Below are 16919 nucleotides of genomic sequence, written 5' to 3' on the forward strand. Positions count from 1 at the left end.
TCTTTCTCTCTCTGTCTCACTCTCTCTCTCTCTTTCTCTCTTTCTCTCCAGGTTGAAGCTTCTGTATCTGTATGGCTGTGTCCATGTCCCCACTAAGAGACAAATTAACAATATAAATCCAACTGTTCAACTGTACCCTTAGACCTGAAACACACACAAAAATGCTATTTATTTGAAATTCTGGACATCTGTTTGATCATTATTACATTTTTGGCACAATTATACCTTAGAAGTCCATCAAAACATGTAGTTAGTTGGATAGATAAAGACAGGCATAATAATAAAAAGTATAAAACAATCGCTATTCATGTCTGTTTATGTGTGGCATCCCGGACAGCCAAACCGTACGTTCATAGGAAATTATAACCCTAAATTATGTTACGTAACAACCAGAATAACAATGAATTCAATGAATGTGATAGATTTGAATAGTCCTTTTCATCAAAATTCCTCCGAACTAAGGAAATGCTTTCTAAAGACGCCGTGGGAATGAAAAAAAAATTCCACTGAGCCGTTTGTTTAAAGGATTACAGGTTACAGTAATTCCCTAACTGCGCTTGGCACGACGCCCGGACATTGGTGATACTCTTTATGTCCACGTCGCGACTTGGTGACTCTTATGTGTTATGTGAGCAAAGGGACGGTAACAGAAGCATAACACCGGACGCAGGACACCAGACCGGGAGAAGACACTACCTTATGAACTTTTTCGTATCCTGAGGACATTACACCTGGAAAATCCAGCACTCCGAGCTACAATAACCTACTTCTTTTTTCGCGGTGTTGACGGTTGATCCGATTGTTTTGGCCTGCCCTCGGCGCATTCTGGTGGTTTCTCTGCAGTTTGCGTCGGGGGTCTGGCTCGTGGGGTTTTCCTGAACTCCGGAAAGTATGTCGCTACCGGACACGAGTACCGACCGTCGAGACAGACTGTGCGAGCTCTTTCACGCCTATGATGTGGATAATTCGGGGCGGATTGAAAAAAGGGACTTTAAGAAAATCTGCTCAGATCTCGGAGTCTCGACGCCCGAGTCCAAACACATCTTTTCACAACTGGACACCGACAGAGACGGTACCATTAACTTGGAAGAGTTTATCCGTGGGTTTTACGGCATCTGCGAGAGTGAATACAGCGGGAACATGGACAGCGAAAGTTTGGATGTTTCGTCTTTGGCGTGGGAGGACTTTCAGACACGAATGGGTGATCAAGCGAAATTTATACCCAGGTCAAGTTAAGCATTGTTGTTCAAAGTTATTATTATTTATTAATGTTATCAATATATAGTTTAGCAGTTGGCAACAGAATGTTTCTTTGTTACTGATAATGATCACTGCAGAAAAGTCATGCTGCTTATCTTTCTAACCGGTTTTTCTTTACCACCTGTTGTGTTGTGGCGCGCCAGAGTGTGTGCGCGCCTGTTAGTAATCAGTTCTAAAACCATTTGACCATGGCCATAGAAATACAGCCACCTGTACAAGATATTGTGCTGGGAGGATGTAGCACCAGGACAAAGGCAGTTCATACAGCGTAACAGGAGTGTAACCCAAGATGCAATACAATGTACAACTTCCATAGGCCGAGCGGTGTTCAAACCGACAATGTAAAGTGCGTATAACAGACTAGTCTCCCGAACAACCGGCAGTGATTCCCCGGGAGCTGTCGCAGTGAGAGAAGGCCAGCAAGCCGCAGGGCTGTCATGGGGCTGAGCCTCGCGCTGTCACGGCAACACATCAGAAACATCGATTACCACAGCGTGTCATCTGGCCCAGTAGAGCTCATTAGAAATGACGCTGGTGAATCTTCCTCCTCTACCTCTTATCCCTCCTTCTCCTCCTCCTCATCTCCCTCTTCTTCCTCATCTCCCTCCTCATCTCCCTCTTCTTCCTCCTCTTCTCCCTCCTCATCTCCCTCTTCTTCCTCATCTCCCTCTCCCTCTTCTTCCTCATCTCCCTCTTCCCCGTCTCCCTCCTCATCTCCCTCTTCTCCCTCCTCATCTCCCTCTTCCTCCTCATCTCCTCTCCCTCTTCTTCCTCATCTCCCTCTTCCCCGTCTCCCTCCTCATCTCCCTCTTCTCCCTCCTCATCTCCCTCTTCTTCCTCATCTCCCTCTTCTTCCTCATCTCCCTCTTCCTCTTCTTCCTCCTCTCCCTCTTCCTTCTCTTCTTCCTCCTCCCCTTCTCCCTCCTCCTCTCCCTCTTCCTCTCCCTCTTCCTCCTCTCCCTTTTCCTCCTCCTCTTCTCCCTCCTTCCCTGTAGACTATAGAGGAATGTTATGGAGCGTTTTCCTGGTGACTGGCGGGGCCTGGTATGTTTGTGTGACGCTGTCTGTTTCCTGGGTGTTGACAGTGGGACAGTAAGTCTATATGCTCAAGGCTCAGAACCTGCGTGGTCACCTTGTCAAACACAAACACCCTCGGTGCCGGTACCTGACCCACTGTCAGAGGAGCCGGGTGCCTTGTCACGAGACTGGGTGGTGCCTCACTTTACACACGCACACATTTATGTACATCTAGAAGCATCTGCTCTGAGCAGGGAAAAGTATTTGTGCAATATATGCAGTTCATACAGTGCACACAGGTGTGTGCGTGCGTGCGTCCAAACTAAACACCTCCTCACAAGCTACTGAAGCCTAACACGGTTAATGTTGACGTTCCAGTCAGTCACCCGGCCTGTCTTGGTACGTGTTGAGCGGTGTAACCTCGTGCTGCCAGGTGAGTGTGTGTTAGCAGGACAGGTGAGTGTGTGTTAGGAGGACAGGTGAGTGTGTGTTAGGAGGACAGGTGAGTGTGTGTTAGCAGGACAGGTGAGTGTACCTGAAGGACTCTTTTCCCTCTCTATGTCGCATTAACGTTCTTTCCCCATTGCGTCAACGTTGTGCTAACATTACAATAACGTTGATGTTGAAGTCACATGAACATGATATGATGGTGTTACCGTGGTGATAACCTGGTGTGGTGGATGTTCTGCAGGGCGGAGCAAGCGGCTACACTGTACCAGAACATCCGTGTGACGGAGCCCAGGCTGGTGCTACAGTACGAAAGGGTGATCATGACCTTCACTAGGGAGATCAGACAGCACAACACGGAGATGGAGAACCTGGCTCTGGCCGTCAAACGGTAGGAGGAGGAGGAGGATGGTGTTTTGGTGATGATGATGATGATGATGGTGTGGTAGTGATGATGGTGTTTTGGTGATGATGATGATGGTGTGGTAGTGATTATGATGATGATGGTGTGGTAGTGATGATGGTGTTTTGGTGATGATGATGATGGTGTGGTAGTGATGATGATGATGATGGTGTGGTAGTGATGATGGTGTTTTGGTGATGATGATGATGGTGTGGTAGTGATTATGATGATGATGGTGTGGTAGTGATGATGGTGTTTTGGTGATGATGATGATGGTGTGGTAGTGATGATGATGATGATGGTGTGGTAGTGATAATGGTGTTTTAGTGATGATGATGATGGTGTGGTAGTGATGATGGTGTTTTAGTGATGCTGATGATGGTGTGGTAGTGATGATGGTGTTTTAGTGATGATGATGGTGTGGTAGTGATGATGGTGTTTTAGTGATGATGATGATGATGGTGTGGTAGTGATGATGGTGTTTTAGTGATGATGATGATGGTGTTTTAGTGATGATGGTGTTTTAGTGATGATGATGATGATGGTGTTTTAGTGATGATGGTGTTTTAGTGATGATGATGATGATGATGATGGTGTTTTAGTGATGATGCTGATGAAGGTGTTGTAGTGATGATGCTGATGAAGGTGTTGTAGTGATGATGATGGTATGATGATGATTATATGATGATGATGATGATGATGATGATGATGATGGTGATGATGAAGATGAAGGTGTTCTAGTGATGATGATGATGATGATGCTGATGATGCTAATGATGAAGGTGTGCTGTGTGTCAGGGCTCAGGATGATGATGATGATGATGATGAAGGTGTGCTGTGTGTCAGGGCTCAGGATGATGATGATGATGATGAAGGTGTTCTAGTGATGATGATGATGATGATGATGAAGGTGTGCTGTGTGTCAGGGCTCAGGATCAGGCAGCTATGCAGCTCAGTGAGATGGAGGAGGAGATGGACCACCGCATCCACGCTGCCGAGAACAGCACACGCACACAGGTAACACACACACACGCACACAGGTAACACACACACACGCACACAGGTAACACACACACACGCACACAGGTAACACACACACACGCACACAGGTAACACACACAAACGCACACAGGTAACACACACACACGCACACAGGTAACACACACACACGCACACAGGTAACACACACACACGCACACAGGTAACACACACACACGCACACAGGTAACACACACACACGCACACAGGTAACACGCACACAGGTAACACACACACACACGCACAGGTAACACACACACACACGCACAGGTAACACACACACACACAGGTAACACACACACACGCACACAGGTAACACACACACACGCACACAGGTAACACACACACACGCACACAGGTAACACACACACACACACACAGGTAACACGCACACAGGTAACACAGGTAACACACACACACGCACACAGGTAACACACACAAACGCACACAGGTAACACACACACACGCACACAGGTAACACACACACACGCACACAGGTAACACACACACACGCACACAGGTAACACACACACACGCACACAGGTAACACGCACACAGGTAACACACACACACACGCACAGGTAACACACACACACACAGGTAACACACACACACACAGGTAACACACACACACACGCACAGGTAACACACACACACGCACACACAGGTAACACACACACACACAGGTAACACGCACACACACAGGTAACACAGACACACAGGTAAAACACACCCACACACTAACACACACAGGTGAAACACAAATTCAAGACACACAGTGTGGATTGTGTTTCACACCTCAGCTATTACAGAAACCTCCCCCCTCCATGCTGGAACAAAACAAAGTTCCATCCTTCAAGAGTTCCATTTCTTTGTTTCCTTATTTCTTTGTTTCCTTATGTTCTTGTTTCCTTATTTCCTTGTTTCCTTATTTCCTTGTTTCCTTATTTCCTTGTTTAATAACTCAGCTTGATTACGGGGGTGGTTCCAGTGAGGTGTTCCTACATGGAAACTGGATACACGATTTCACTAAACATCCATTCTTGGGAACGGAGTGAACAGATATGTTTTCTACTGCGCGTGCGTGTGTATGTGTGGGGGGGGTTATGTAAGGGATTTCATCAACTCTGTTTGTTCATGAGCTACTGTTTGCTTTGACTCAGAAAAGCCTCTACTCCCAGACTCACCTGCATTCTCTAACACACACACACACACACACACACACACAAACACACACACACACGCAGTCACGAACATAACGCCCAGAATGAATCTAAACAATGTGTACGCTTATCTTTACAGTCATTTACTAGAGTCATCAAACCCAGAACTTATTGTTCCTCTATCCAGGTTCCGCACCCTCGGCCCTGATACAGCTGGGCCTCTTATCACTGGAACAGTCATATAACCGCAGTGCACACACACACACACACACAGACACACACACTTTCTGGGTCCCTACTCACCCAACAGTGACACAGCCCTTCAGTTTCTCCTGTGTGTCTGACTTTCTGACTTTCTGACTTTCTCTCTCTTTCTCTGTCTCTGTCTCTGTCTCTCTCTCTCTCTCTCTCTCTGTCTCTCTCTCTCTCTCTCTCTCTCTCTCTCTCTCTCTCTCTCTCTCTCTCTCTCTCTCTCTCTCTCTCTCTCTCTCTCTCTCTCTCTCTCTCTCTCTGTCTCTCTCTCTCTCTCTGTCTGTCTCTCTCTCTCTCTCTCTCTCTCTGTCTCTCTCCCTCTCTCTCTCTCTCTCTCTCCCCCCTCCCTCCCTCTCTTTTCCCCAGGCGGCCCAGCGTACAGAGGCAGCCCTGGCTGAGGTGAGGAGGGAGTACGAGGCAGAAGTCTGTGAGCTGCAGCTTAAGATCCAGAGGATGCAGGTTGTGAGTACATCGCACGCTCTCATTGGTCAGCGCATCCGGCCGAACGGCCAATGAGCTGTTCGCCAGTTCGATTATTGGCTGGTGGAGTATGTATCAGTCAACCAATCAGCTGATCCAAACCCTGTTATAATTGAGAGGTCTTGGTGATGATGTCATGACCTGTGTGTGTGCGCGCGCATTTGCATGGGTGTGTGTTTTGATTCACAGATAGAGAAGCAGTTCAACAACATCAATATGAAGGATGAGAACTTAACTCTGAAGAGGAAGATAAACGAGCTGACCCTGGTGAGATTAGGTCTTCAGATTGTTCCAAGAACCAGGAGAGATCTCACCTTCATCCTTGGTGTCTCCAGTCAGTGTCTCTCTCTCACACACACTGTTGTCTCTGTCTCCCTCTATCTCCGTTTCTCTCCCTCTCCCTCTCCCTCTCCCTCTCCCTCTCCCTCTCCCTCTCCCTCTCCCTCTCCCTCTCCCTCTCCCTCTCCCTCTCCCTCTCCCTCTCCCTCTCCCTCTCCCTCTCCCTCTCCCTCTCCTCCTCCAGGAGAACCAGCGGTTAAAGCAGGAGTTGTTGCAGTCCCACACCAATATCGCCTGCCTTAAGAGCGAGCTGGACTCACTGAAGAACGAACTGACCGACCACAGCATCAACAGCGAACGGTCAGCAAAGCAGGGTCGTGGTAGAGATTTTAGATCAAGAGGTCGCAGGTTCAAATCCCCCCGTCAGTGAAAATAATACATTGTGTAGTAAAATTATCAGCAAGCCCAAGTCAAGATATGTATGTGTAGGTTGAATCTGGGACAATATGGACTACATATGGAACACTCACACAGTTAAAAAACTACAAATACATACATGCATCTTCATGTATAATGTAAGGGAGTTTTTTTTGACAGTGTGTTTATGGTGCGATGACAGTTTCGATGACGTTAGCCACACACAGTGTACAGTTGAGCTATTGTTCGTGGTCTTTTTACTGTGTGAAGGACACAGTCAGTCAGAGCACGGTTGACAGGTTGATGGATTGTTCTGGATTCCAGTGTGGTCACAGCTTCATGGAGCCTAACCAGATCAGACACTCAGTGGTCAGATGTTTGGCCTTGACGGTTCTGGAGCCCAGCCGGGCTGTTAAAAAGTAGCGAGAATGACAACTACACACACACACACACACACAGGCACACGCACAGGTACACACAGGCACACACGTACACACACACAACAGCCAGGGTACAAGCTGACTGAGCTCTGTCCAGGCCCCGCCTCCAGGATTGATTGACAGGTCCCTGGGGGCATGTCTTTGTCAACCAGTAACAGGATATCCTGGTGTGACCTCACACACACAAAGAATTCCTCTGCTTGGTAACCTGGCAACCAAAGCACGAACACCAACAGAGCTCTCAGTCTCCAGCTGTGCCCTTGAACTCTCCTCGTGTTGAAAGAACAGATTTGAATGTGCGCTTTCGGTGATGTGAAAACATTGCGCTTTTATCGGTCAAAGCTGACAAGCATGACATTCTGTGTATGTTAGTCTGCCAGGCAACATCTAAGTGAGTTGCATGTGTCAAGACGTGCTTCGGATAGCGCTGTGTAGCTATGAAACCTGATAGCCATGTGTGCTTATGACCATGTGATGAGTGCTTAATGAGTGTTATGACAGCTCATGAGGGTGTTGTGCCTGCAGGGACGAGGCGCTGATGACAGTGTTCTCTGAGGAGAGGGACAATCTGGAGAGACAGATCGAAATCCTGCAGTAAGTCCCGCTGACCAATCAGAAGTGAGATGGCACGCAGAAGCAGTAATCGTAGAGTGCACCTGAACCTCCTCTCTCCTTTCTCTGTGTGTGCGTGTTCCGTGTGTGTGTGTTCCGTGTGTGCGTGTTCCGTGTGTGTGTGTGTGCGTGTGTGCGTGTTCCGTGTGTGTGTGTGTGTATGTGTGTGCAGGACAGCTAACAGGAAGCTCCATGACAGTAACGATGGCTTGAGAACCGCCCTGGAGAACAGCGCCAGCAAAAGCAACAAGGTGAGAAACACACGCACACCCCAACACACACACACTCACACAAACTGAAACACACGCACACCCCAACACACACACACTCACACAAACTGAAACACACGCACACCCCAACACACACACACTCACACAAACTGAAACACACGCACACCCCAACACACACACACTCACACAAACTGAAACACACGCACACCCCAACACACACACACTCACACAAACTGAAACACACGCACACCCCAACACACACACACTCACACAAACTGAAAGACACGCACACCCCAACACACACACACTCACACAAACTGAAACACACGCACACCCCAACACACACACACTCACACAAACTGAAACACACGCACACCCCAACACACACACACTCACACAAACTGAAACACACGCACACCCCAACACACACACACTCACACAAACTGAAACACACGCACACCCCAACACACACACACTCACACAAACTGAAACACACGCACACCCCAACACACACACACTCACACAAACTGAAACACACGCACACCCCAACACGCACACACTCACACAAACTGAAACACACGCACACCCCAACACACACACACTCACACAAACTGAAACACACGCACACCCCAACACACACACACTCACACAAACTGAAACACACGCACACCCCAACACACACACACTCACACAAACTGAAACACACGCACACCCCAACACACACACACTCACACAAACTGAAACACACGCACACCCCAACACACACACACTCACACAAACTGAAACACACGCACACCCCAACACACACACACTCACACAAACTGAAATACACGCACACCCCAACACACACACACTCACACAAACTGAAACACACGCACACCCCAACACACACACACTCACACAAACTGAAACACACGCACACCCCAACACACACACACTCACACAAACTGAAACACACGCACACCCCAACACACACACACTCACACAAACTGAAATACACGCACACCCCAACACACACACACTCACACAAACTGAAACACACGCACACCCCAACACACACACACTCACACAAACTGAAACACACGCACACACAGGCATTGTCCCAGGCCTGATGTTGTTGTTGTGTTTGTTATATTACATTTTTATTTAGTCATTTAGCAGACGCTCTTAGAGCGATTTACAGTAAGTACAGGGACATTCCCCCGAGGCAAGTAGGGTGAAGTGCCTTGCCCAAATGACAACGTCATTTGACACGGCCGGGAATCGAAACTGGCAAGTGGCAACCTTCAGATTACTAGTCCGACTCCCTAACCGCTCAGCCACCTGACTCCCTGTTGTTGTTTTATGTTGTTGTTGTTGTGTTTGATGTTGTTGTTGTTGTGTTTGATGTTGTTGTTGTGTTTGTTGTTGTTGTTGTTGTTGTGTTTGATGTTGTTGTTGTTGTGTTTGATGTTGTTGTTGTTGTGTTTGATGTTGTTGTTGTGTTTGTTGTTGTTGTGTTTGATGATGTTGTTGTATTTGAAGTTGTTGTTGTTGTGTTTGTTGTTGTTGTGTTTGATGATGTTGTTGTTGTGTTTGTTTTTGTTGTAGCGTGGCAGCAGCGTCTCTCCTGCTGGGACGATGAGCAAGAGCAAAAGCATCTGTTACTCCTCCCCCTTGGACAGGTAAGGACCAATCACAGGTCTCCCTGGAGAGGGAAGGACCAATCAGAGGTCTCCCTGGCCAGGTGGGAGGGTACATTTGAACACAGTAGAATTCAATGTTACTGTAGGTGTTCAGTCCAGCTACTGTAGACAGATATTTTCACTCAAAGAAGACTCAAACAAACTCAAACCTGGAAGTGTGTATATGCTCTGGTTAGTCCTTGTGTGTGTGCTCAGAAACTGGTCATGTCTACAGTACGTATATTACATGTCATTCTTAGGCTGAGTGTGTTTGCACAGAAGATTTGAATGTGCCAACAGAAAAACTAGTATGTGTTTGTCTTCACATCTCTGGAACTTAAATAGATACTGCTGGTGTCAAGTTAGCAACAAGTGAGGTTGAGTTTATGACAGTCTGGTTGAGTTAGAGACAGTTGGGGTTTGACCCTGAAATGATAGTGACACCCCTCCCTCCCTCCCCCCTCCACCTCCCCTCCCCTCCACCCCTCCCTCCATCCCTCCACCCCTCCCTCCCCCTTCCACCCCTCCATCCCTCCACCCCTCCCTCCCCCCTCCATCCCTCCACCCCTCCCTCCCCCCCTCCACCCCTTCTCCCAGATACTTCCACCCAGGCATGGAGGAGGACCTGGGGGGGCTGTACAGGGGGGGGCCGGAGGCCCAGCATCGACACCCTGGCCCTGGCCCTGTGCGACCCCATGAGGCGGGGCAGCTGTGACTTTGAGGTGGACAGCCTCCCGGAGAGCTGCCTGGACAGCGGCCTCTCCACCCTGCGAGGCTCGCACGCCGGCTACGACTCGGAGCCCGAGGTCAAAGGGCACGAGGAGGAGGAGCGGAGGGGCGTGGCCGAGGAAACTGACACCGTTGTGGGGGAGAACTCAGATGTGGAGGTGAGCTGTGAGCACACACACACACACTCATAAGTACACACACACATTCATAAGTACATACACACACACACACACACATCCACTACTTAAGTACTTATGATGGATCTGATCCAGACAGGGGACATGCAGGATGTGATGACTTTGGGGTCTGACTGTGAGTCGGTTCTGGACCAGAATTTCTCTGAGCCGCTCAGCAGAAGCAGCTCTAGGGCCTCCAACACCCGCAAGAAGGCCCTCCTCGCCATCTCTACTGAGGTACTGGAGGGAGGGAGGGAGGGAATATTCTTTTAGTAAAAAAAAAAGATCCACATCCCCTCCTTTTTAAACCTTCTTCCTTGCAATTTCCATCCCCCTCTTCCTCTCGCATCTCTCCTCTCCCTCCAGGAGAAGACGAAGGACTCGTCTGGCCTGGGCTACATGACGTCAGAGAAGGCGTACCGCATCGTGTTGGCCGGCGACGCGGCGGTGGGAAAGTCCAGCTTCCTGCTCCGCCTCTGCAAGAACGAGTTCCGTCAGCACAGCAGCGCCACCCTGGGTGGGTCTCCTCTCCCCTCCCCTCCCCTCCTCTCCTCTCCTCTCCTCTCCTCTCCTCTCCTCTCCTCTCCTCTCCTCTCCTCTCCTCTCCTCTCCTCTCCTCCTCTCCTCTCCTCTCCTCTCCTCTCCTCTCCTCTCCTCTCCTCTCCTCCTCTCCTCTCCTCTCCTCTCCTCTCCTCTCCTCTACTCTACTCTCCCCTCCCCTCCCCTCCCCTCCCCTCCCCTCCCCTCCCCTCCCCTCCCCTCCCCTCCCCTCCCCTCCCCTCCTCTCCTCTCCTCTCCTCTCCTCTCCCCTCCCCTCCTCTCCTCTCCTCTCCTCTCCTCTCCTCTCTTCTCCCCTCCTCTCCCTTCCTCTCCTCTGCTCCCCTTACACCCCGCCTGCCCTCCAATCGATCCAGGCTGTCCAATCCAGACAGAGTTATTTAAATAACCTTCATCGATACGGGCATATCATATTAAAAAGTACTTCTCTAAATAGCCTCTGTTGAGCCAGGCTATCAAACCAAGAACACCATGGTTGGGTGACCTGGCGTCTCGGTCGATGAACGCCTCGTGACGGAGCGTGCCAGCTTGGCTGTGACGCTCCACCCGTCCCTCGTACTGTAGCTTGGTGTGCTGTAGACAGCTAGGCTAGGTCTGTGGAGGCTAACGACCCCTGACCCCTGACCCCTGACCCCTGACCCTGGTGTGTCCCCTCAGGGGTGGACTTCCAGATGAAGACGCTGGTGGTCGATGGAGAGCCCACTCTGCTCCAGCTGTGGGACACCGCAGGACAGGAGAGGTGTGTGTGTGTTTCTGTATGTGTACATGCAAGTACGTGCTTGTATGCGTGTGTGTGTTTCTCTCAGAGCACTCCGGTAACGAGCGAGTTTCTCCTCCTCATCCAGGTTCCGCAGCATTGCCAAGTCGTACTTCCGGCGCGCCGACGGAGTCCTGCTCCTCTACGACGTCACCTGCGAGAAGAGCTTCCTGAACGTGCGGGAGTGGGTGGACATGATCGAGGTAGGTCTGACCTCTGACCTGGAGGCACTGAGACCTTTCGTACCAAGATGGCCGACTGCACAGAGGGAACATCTGGCTGCTCTGTTCTTCATGTCTGTTTTCTGTTGGACTTCTTTTACATGCAGCCGCTGGAGACTGTTCTCGGGTTTGAGTGATAGCTCTTCTCTTAGTCTGTCTGTCTGGCTGTCTGTCTGTCTGTCTGTGTGCGGTCTGTCTGTCTGTCTGTCTGTCTGCTGTGTGTCTGTGTGCGGTCTGTCTGTCTGTGGTCTGTCTGTCTGTGTGCTGTGTGTCTGTGTGCGGTCTGTCTGTCTGTCTGTGAGTCTGTCTGCGGTCTGTCTGTCTGTCTGTCTGTGAGTCTGTCTGTCTGTGAGTCTGTTTGTTGTCCATCTTTCTTTCTGTGAATGTCTGTCTGTGTGTGTGTGTGTGTGTGTGTGTCTGTCTGTGTGTGTGTGTGTGTGTGTCTGTCTGTGTGTCTGTCTGTGTGTGTGTGTGTCTATCATAACTATCGTCTTCAAAACTCCTGTTCTCATGATGCCTGAGACGCATGATCCTGACCCCTCCCTGACCTTTGACCCCTAACCAGGATGTGGCACAGGATGACATTCCCATCATGCTAGTGGGGAACAAGTGTGACTGTCGTGCTCCTGCCCTTCAGAAAGGCCTCACCTGTATTCCCACCAGCTACGGAGAGAAGCTGGCCATGGTGAGCCCACCTTCACACTCGGCGCGTTTGAATCGTATCACAGGGTACCCTGTCTTCCGTTATGACACCGTTCGGTTGGTTGACTAAATACTTGGTTGCCTAAATCAAGTGCACCCAAGATGTCGACTGTATTTCCCCAGCTGGTTTGAGGTTTGAGACGGAACGCTTTCAGAAGAGATGGTCTGCAGCTGTGAGACGTAAACATCTCAGCTAACGTGCAGTTTTTTGTCTCTCCCAGACATACAACGCTCTGTTCTGTGAGACCAGCGCTAAAGACGGCTCCAACGTCATCGAGGCAGTGCTGCACCTGGCCAGGTAGGGCTGGGAACAGGCTCGGGCTGCCCTCTAGTGGCTAACATCACACACCACACCTTCACATCGTACAGATTTATCTTGAACACTTTTATACTCTCTTTTTTCGTCACACCCTCTGTCTCTTTCCCCCTTTCCTCTCTCTCTCTCTCTCTCTCTCTCTCTCTCTCTCTCTCTCTCTCTCTCTCTCCTCTCCTCTCTCTCTCTCTCTCTCTTCTCTCTCTCCTCTCTCTCTCTCTGTCTCTCTCTCTCTCTCTCTCTGTCACTCCCCTGTCTCTCTCTCTCTGTCTCTCTCCTCTCTCTCTCTGTCACTCCCTGTCTCTCTCTCTCTCATCTTTCCTCCCTGTCAGAGAGGTCACCAAGCAGGGTCATGGAGATGACCTTCAGAGGAGTCAGTGGCTCCTCTCTCCAAAGCTCCACCCAAGAAAATGCCAAACCTCATCTGCTGCACATGATACGCACACCCCAACCAGGATACAACCATCTTACAACCACCTCGCAACCACAACCACAACCACCCCACAACCCCAACCACCCCGCAACCACAACCACCGCACAACCTCAACCACAACCACCCCACAACTACAACCAACCCGCAACCACAACCACCCCACAACCACAACCACCCCAACCAAGATACAACCAATATATCTCATGTCTACGGGATTGGACTGTAAAACGAACCGAGCTGATCTTAGATCAGAGACGGCATGTGATCGTAGACCTTCATGTGTCTGCATGAGTCCTAAGAGAGCCCAGGGGGAAGAGTGTAGGAACACAGATACTGGATCAAATCATAACGTGCTCAGCTGTACAGAACAGAAGCAGAAACGTTCAAAATAGTTAAAAATAGTGAGACGAAAGTTGTTAGGTACTTAAAATTATTAGTATTGTGAAAATAGTATGTGCATAATTGTTCCGTCGTACGTGTGTTTGAATGTTTACAGGTGATAATGAAGAGGAAAAATCTCAAAGATAGCATGGTTTATCATGTGTTAATCTGGGTGACAACCTTTCGTGTATGTGGGGTGAATGTGGATGTTTGCGTACGTTTTAGAAATAGCTTTTCTGTTGTGTAACGTATTCCCGGAATATGAAGAATAAAGAAAGAGATTTTCAATATCAGCATTTTAGAGATAAATCAAAGATAAGCCAAGATAGCTACAGGGTAACTATGAAGACAGGAATACCATCAGAGATGGATGTTGTAAATTCAGAGATACGTTTCAGAGAAATAATAGTATGAACATACAGTATGTTATGTTATCGTAAATTGGTTAAGTATTCTGAAATAAATAAATAAATGATACTGATTAGATGGTTATCAGATGTAGATTGGACAGATCAGAGATGTAGATTAGATTGTAAAGCTCGATGTTAGGCACTTCAGTGGCTTGGATTCTCATCTACTGAAACAAGAAGTGGATAAGGATCGTAAACATGCATCATTAAATAGAGCACGGTATGTTTTGTATACATCACACTCCCACTGACACACACACACACACGTGTTCACGGAGGCATTGAAAGACAAATCAATAACGAGACAACTTCTCCTTGAATTCTAGAAGTCTGCTTGTCAGCCTTGTGTTCTCATGTGTCTGGGTGAATAACTGCAGCATATGCCGGCGTTTATTCAACCGGTGAATGTGTGTGTGTGTGTCTCCATCTGCTTACATTGTCACAAGCTTGATGAGGCGAGCCCACTCATTTGTCAAACAACGTGTGTGTGTGCATGTGTGTGTGTGAGTGTGTGTGTGTGTGTGTGAGAGAGTGTGTGTGTGTGTGTGTGAGAGAGAGTGTGTGTGTGTCTTAAGGGAGGGGATGATTAGAAGCGTGGGGAGTGTGTAGCAAGGTTAATGGTCTTAATGAAACCATTAGTCTGCAGTGGGCGGAGCCAGCTGTGTCATGGCGAGGAGACACACAAGGTCCTTCTGATGAGAACCGCTGAATGGATCTGACCCCTGGAGCACGCTCAAGAGTGTGTGTGTATGTGTGTGTGTGTGTGTCTGCTTCCTGTTTGTGTCTCTCTCACACTCGTACAGTACACATACAAACGCAGAACGCTCGAATAAATTAAACGATCAACTGACATCGATGTTATTAGAACACTGCTAATAACACGCACACGTACACACAAACACACACACACACACAATGAGCGGGGGTGGCAGTTGTCAGACTCCATCACCTCCCCACATCCGGCTGGGGGTCACGGGGACACCATCTGGAGGGGTCAAAGGTCAAGTGAAGAGCCCACTGACCACAGAGGAGACATCTGGGACCCCCAGACCTCCCAAACGACACACACACACTCTCAAGCACACACGCACACACACACACACACATGCGCGTACAAACACAGAAATAATTGATGCTCTTTGTACAGACTGTCTGTTTCATTGCTGCACGTTGGCTGCATGTGCAGTACCAACAGCAAACAGCAGAGGGCAGTGTCCCATTCTGACATGTCACAAAGGGTTCCTCCACACACAACAACAGGGAAATTGGCATAGCTTCACCAGAATGCGTGTGTATGTGTGTGTGTTATTGATTAAGACTGTAACCCTCTATCAAACAGATCATATCCTGAGCTGTTATGTTAATCTCATAGTCAATATCTTGTGTCAGTCATTGAGATTCATTACATCTCTTTTTCTCTCCATCTCTCTCTCTCTTAATTCATCCTCTGCTGTTCAACTGTACTCAATCTCAGTCAAAGAGAAACAATAGCAAGACTCGCTCTGGCAGACACACACACACTCACACACACACTCGCACACGCACTGTGATACACAATTAGCAAGTGATTAACTGTCAAGCAACATAGCCTGAGGCTGGGAGAGGTCAGAGTTGATTTACATAAACAGATGGACAAGTCGCTAAGAAGGCTGTGTGTGTGTCTGGTGGTGTGGATGTGTTTACCCTCCCCACTCCAGTCATACAGTACTCCCTCTCCTCACCACCCCACCCCCCCCACCGCCCCCCACTCTGATTCTGGTCTCTGTTTCCATGGAGACAATCATCTTGCAGTAGATCATCCTGTGACGGGTTCACAGGAGTGCAAAAGGTGAAAGGTCACGGTTGACACGGAGATGGTTGAGGTTGACATAGAGACGGACTGTGGAACTGTGTTTTGGATCAAAGGACTGAGTGTACAGTAGGGAATGTGAGGACGTGTGTGTGTGTGTGTGTGTAGGAGTGTGATAAAGAGAGAGGGATTGTGTATGTGTGTGTAAAGGAATGAGATATCGAGAGAGAAAAAGTGTGTTTGTATTTGATGAATGCGTGTGTATGTGCTAAAAGTGTGTGTGTGTGTGTGCTAAAAGTGTATGTGTGTGTATGTGATGAATGTGTGTGTGTGTGTGTGTGATGAATGTGTGTGTGTGATAAATGTCCCTGTCATGCGGCGCAGTGCGCTCTGTCACTTTGATGCATCTCACAGTGTGAGGATGACACCTGCTGACAGAGAGCTTCTTTCTGATTGGCTGAGACATGACAGGGTCAGGGTGATGCTAATGGCTGTGTTCCCCTCCCTACCGCCTCCTCCCCCCTAGTACACACACACACTAAACTCCTTTTATGGATAGTAACAATAAACACAGACATCAACACGATGTCGCTGGTATAAAATGAAGGGAAGGGAGGATAGTAACTTGTCATGTACAGTACTTTTTCCTCACGCGAACCCACTCCCAGATGAGGTAATTCTCTGTATCATTTATGATGACGGTCAGACTGATGGTACTGAGCGTGCTCAGTAGGGAGCCATGATGACC

The 16919-nt window shown here is 48.8% G+C and overlaps 3 protein-coding genes across 3 annotated transcripts in view; all 3 read left to right on the forward strand.

Annotated features, from left to right (window-relative positions):
• Nucleotides 1-276, forward strand: part of LOC124486895 — a 6183-nt gene extending 5907 nt beyond the window's left edge. The window contains exon 13 of the mRNA XM_047048775.1: nt 52-276. Within this exon, the coding sequence (XP_046904731.1) occupies nt 52-142 (91 nt within the window). The 3' untranslated portion in view covers nt 143-276. The remainder of the gene's footprint in view (nt 1-51) is intronic.
• Nucleotides 277-563: 287 nt separating this feature from the next.
• rasef (RAS and EF-hand domain containing) lies at nt 564-14260 on the forward strand. Its single transcript, XM_047048541.1, has 18 exons — nt 564-1226; nt 2969-3115; nt 4054-4144; nt 5947-6042; nt 6250-6327; nt 6584-6699; nt 7722-7790; nt 7981-8059; nt 9629-9702; nt 10048-10056; nt 10325-10589; nt 10704-10844; nt 10974-11124; nt 11823-11904; nt 12011-12125; nt 12709-12828; nt 13067-13143; nt 13491-14260. The coding sequence occupies exons 1-18, from the start codon at nt 892-894 to the stop codon at nt 13981-13983; spliced, it is 2538 nt and encodes an 845-aa protein (XP_046904497.1). The 5' UTR covers nt 564-891; the 3' UTR covers nt 13984-14260.
• Nucleotides 14261-16866: 2606 nt separating this feature from the next.
• Nucleotides 16867-16919, forward strand: part of LOC124486896 (transducin-like enhancer protein 1) — an 8845-nt gene continuing 8792 nt past the window's right edge. Inside the window, exon 1 of the mRNA XM_047048776.1 lies at nt 16867-16900. Coding sequence (XP_046904732.1) covers nt 16867-16900 — 34 coding nt within the window. The remainder of the gene's footprint in view (nt 16901-16919) is intronic.

The sequence above is a fragment of the Hypomesus transpacificus genome, chromosome 24, assembly GCF_021917145.1.
Source record: "Hypomesus transpacificus isolate Combined female chromosome 24, fHypTra1, whole genome shotgun sequence".
NCBI classification, from domain to species: Eukaryota; Metazoa; Chordata; class Actinopteri; order Osmeriformes; family Osmeridae; genus Hypomesus; species Hypomesus transpacificus.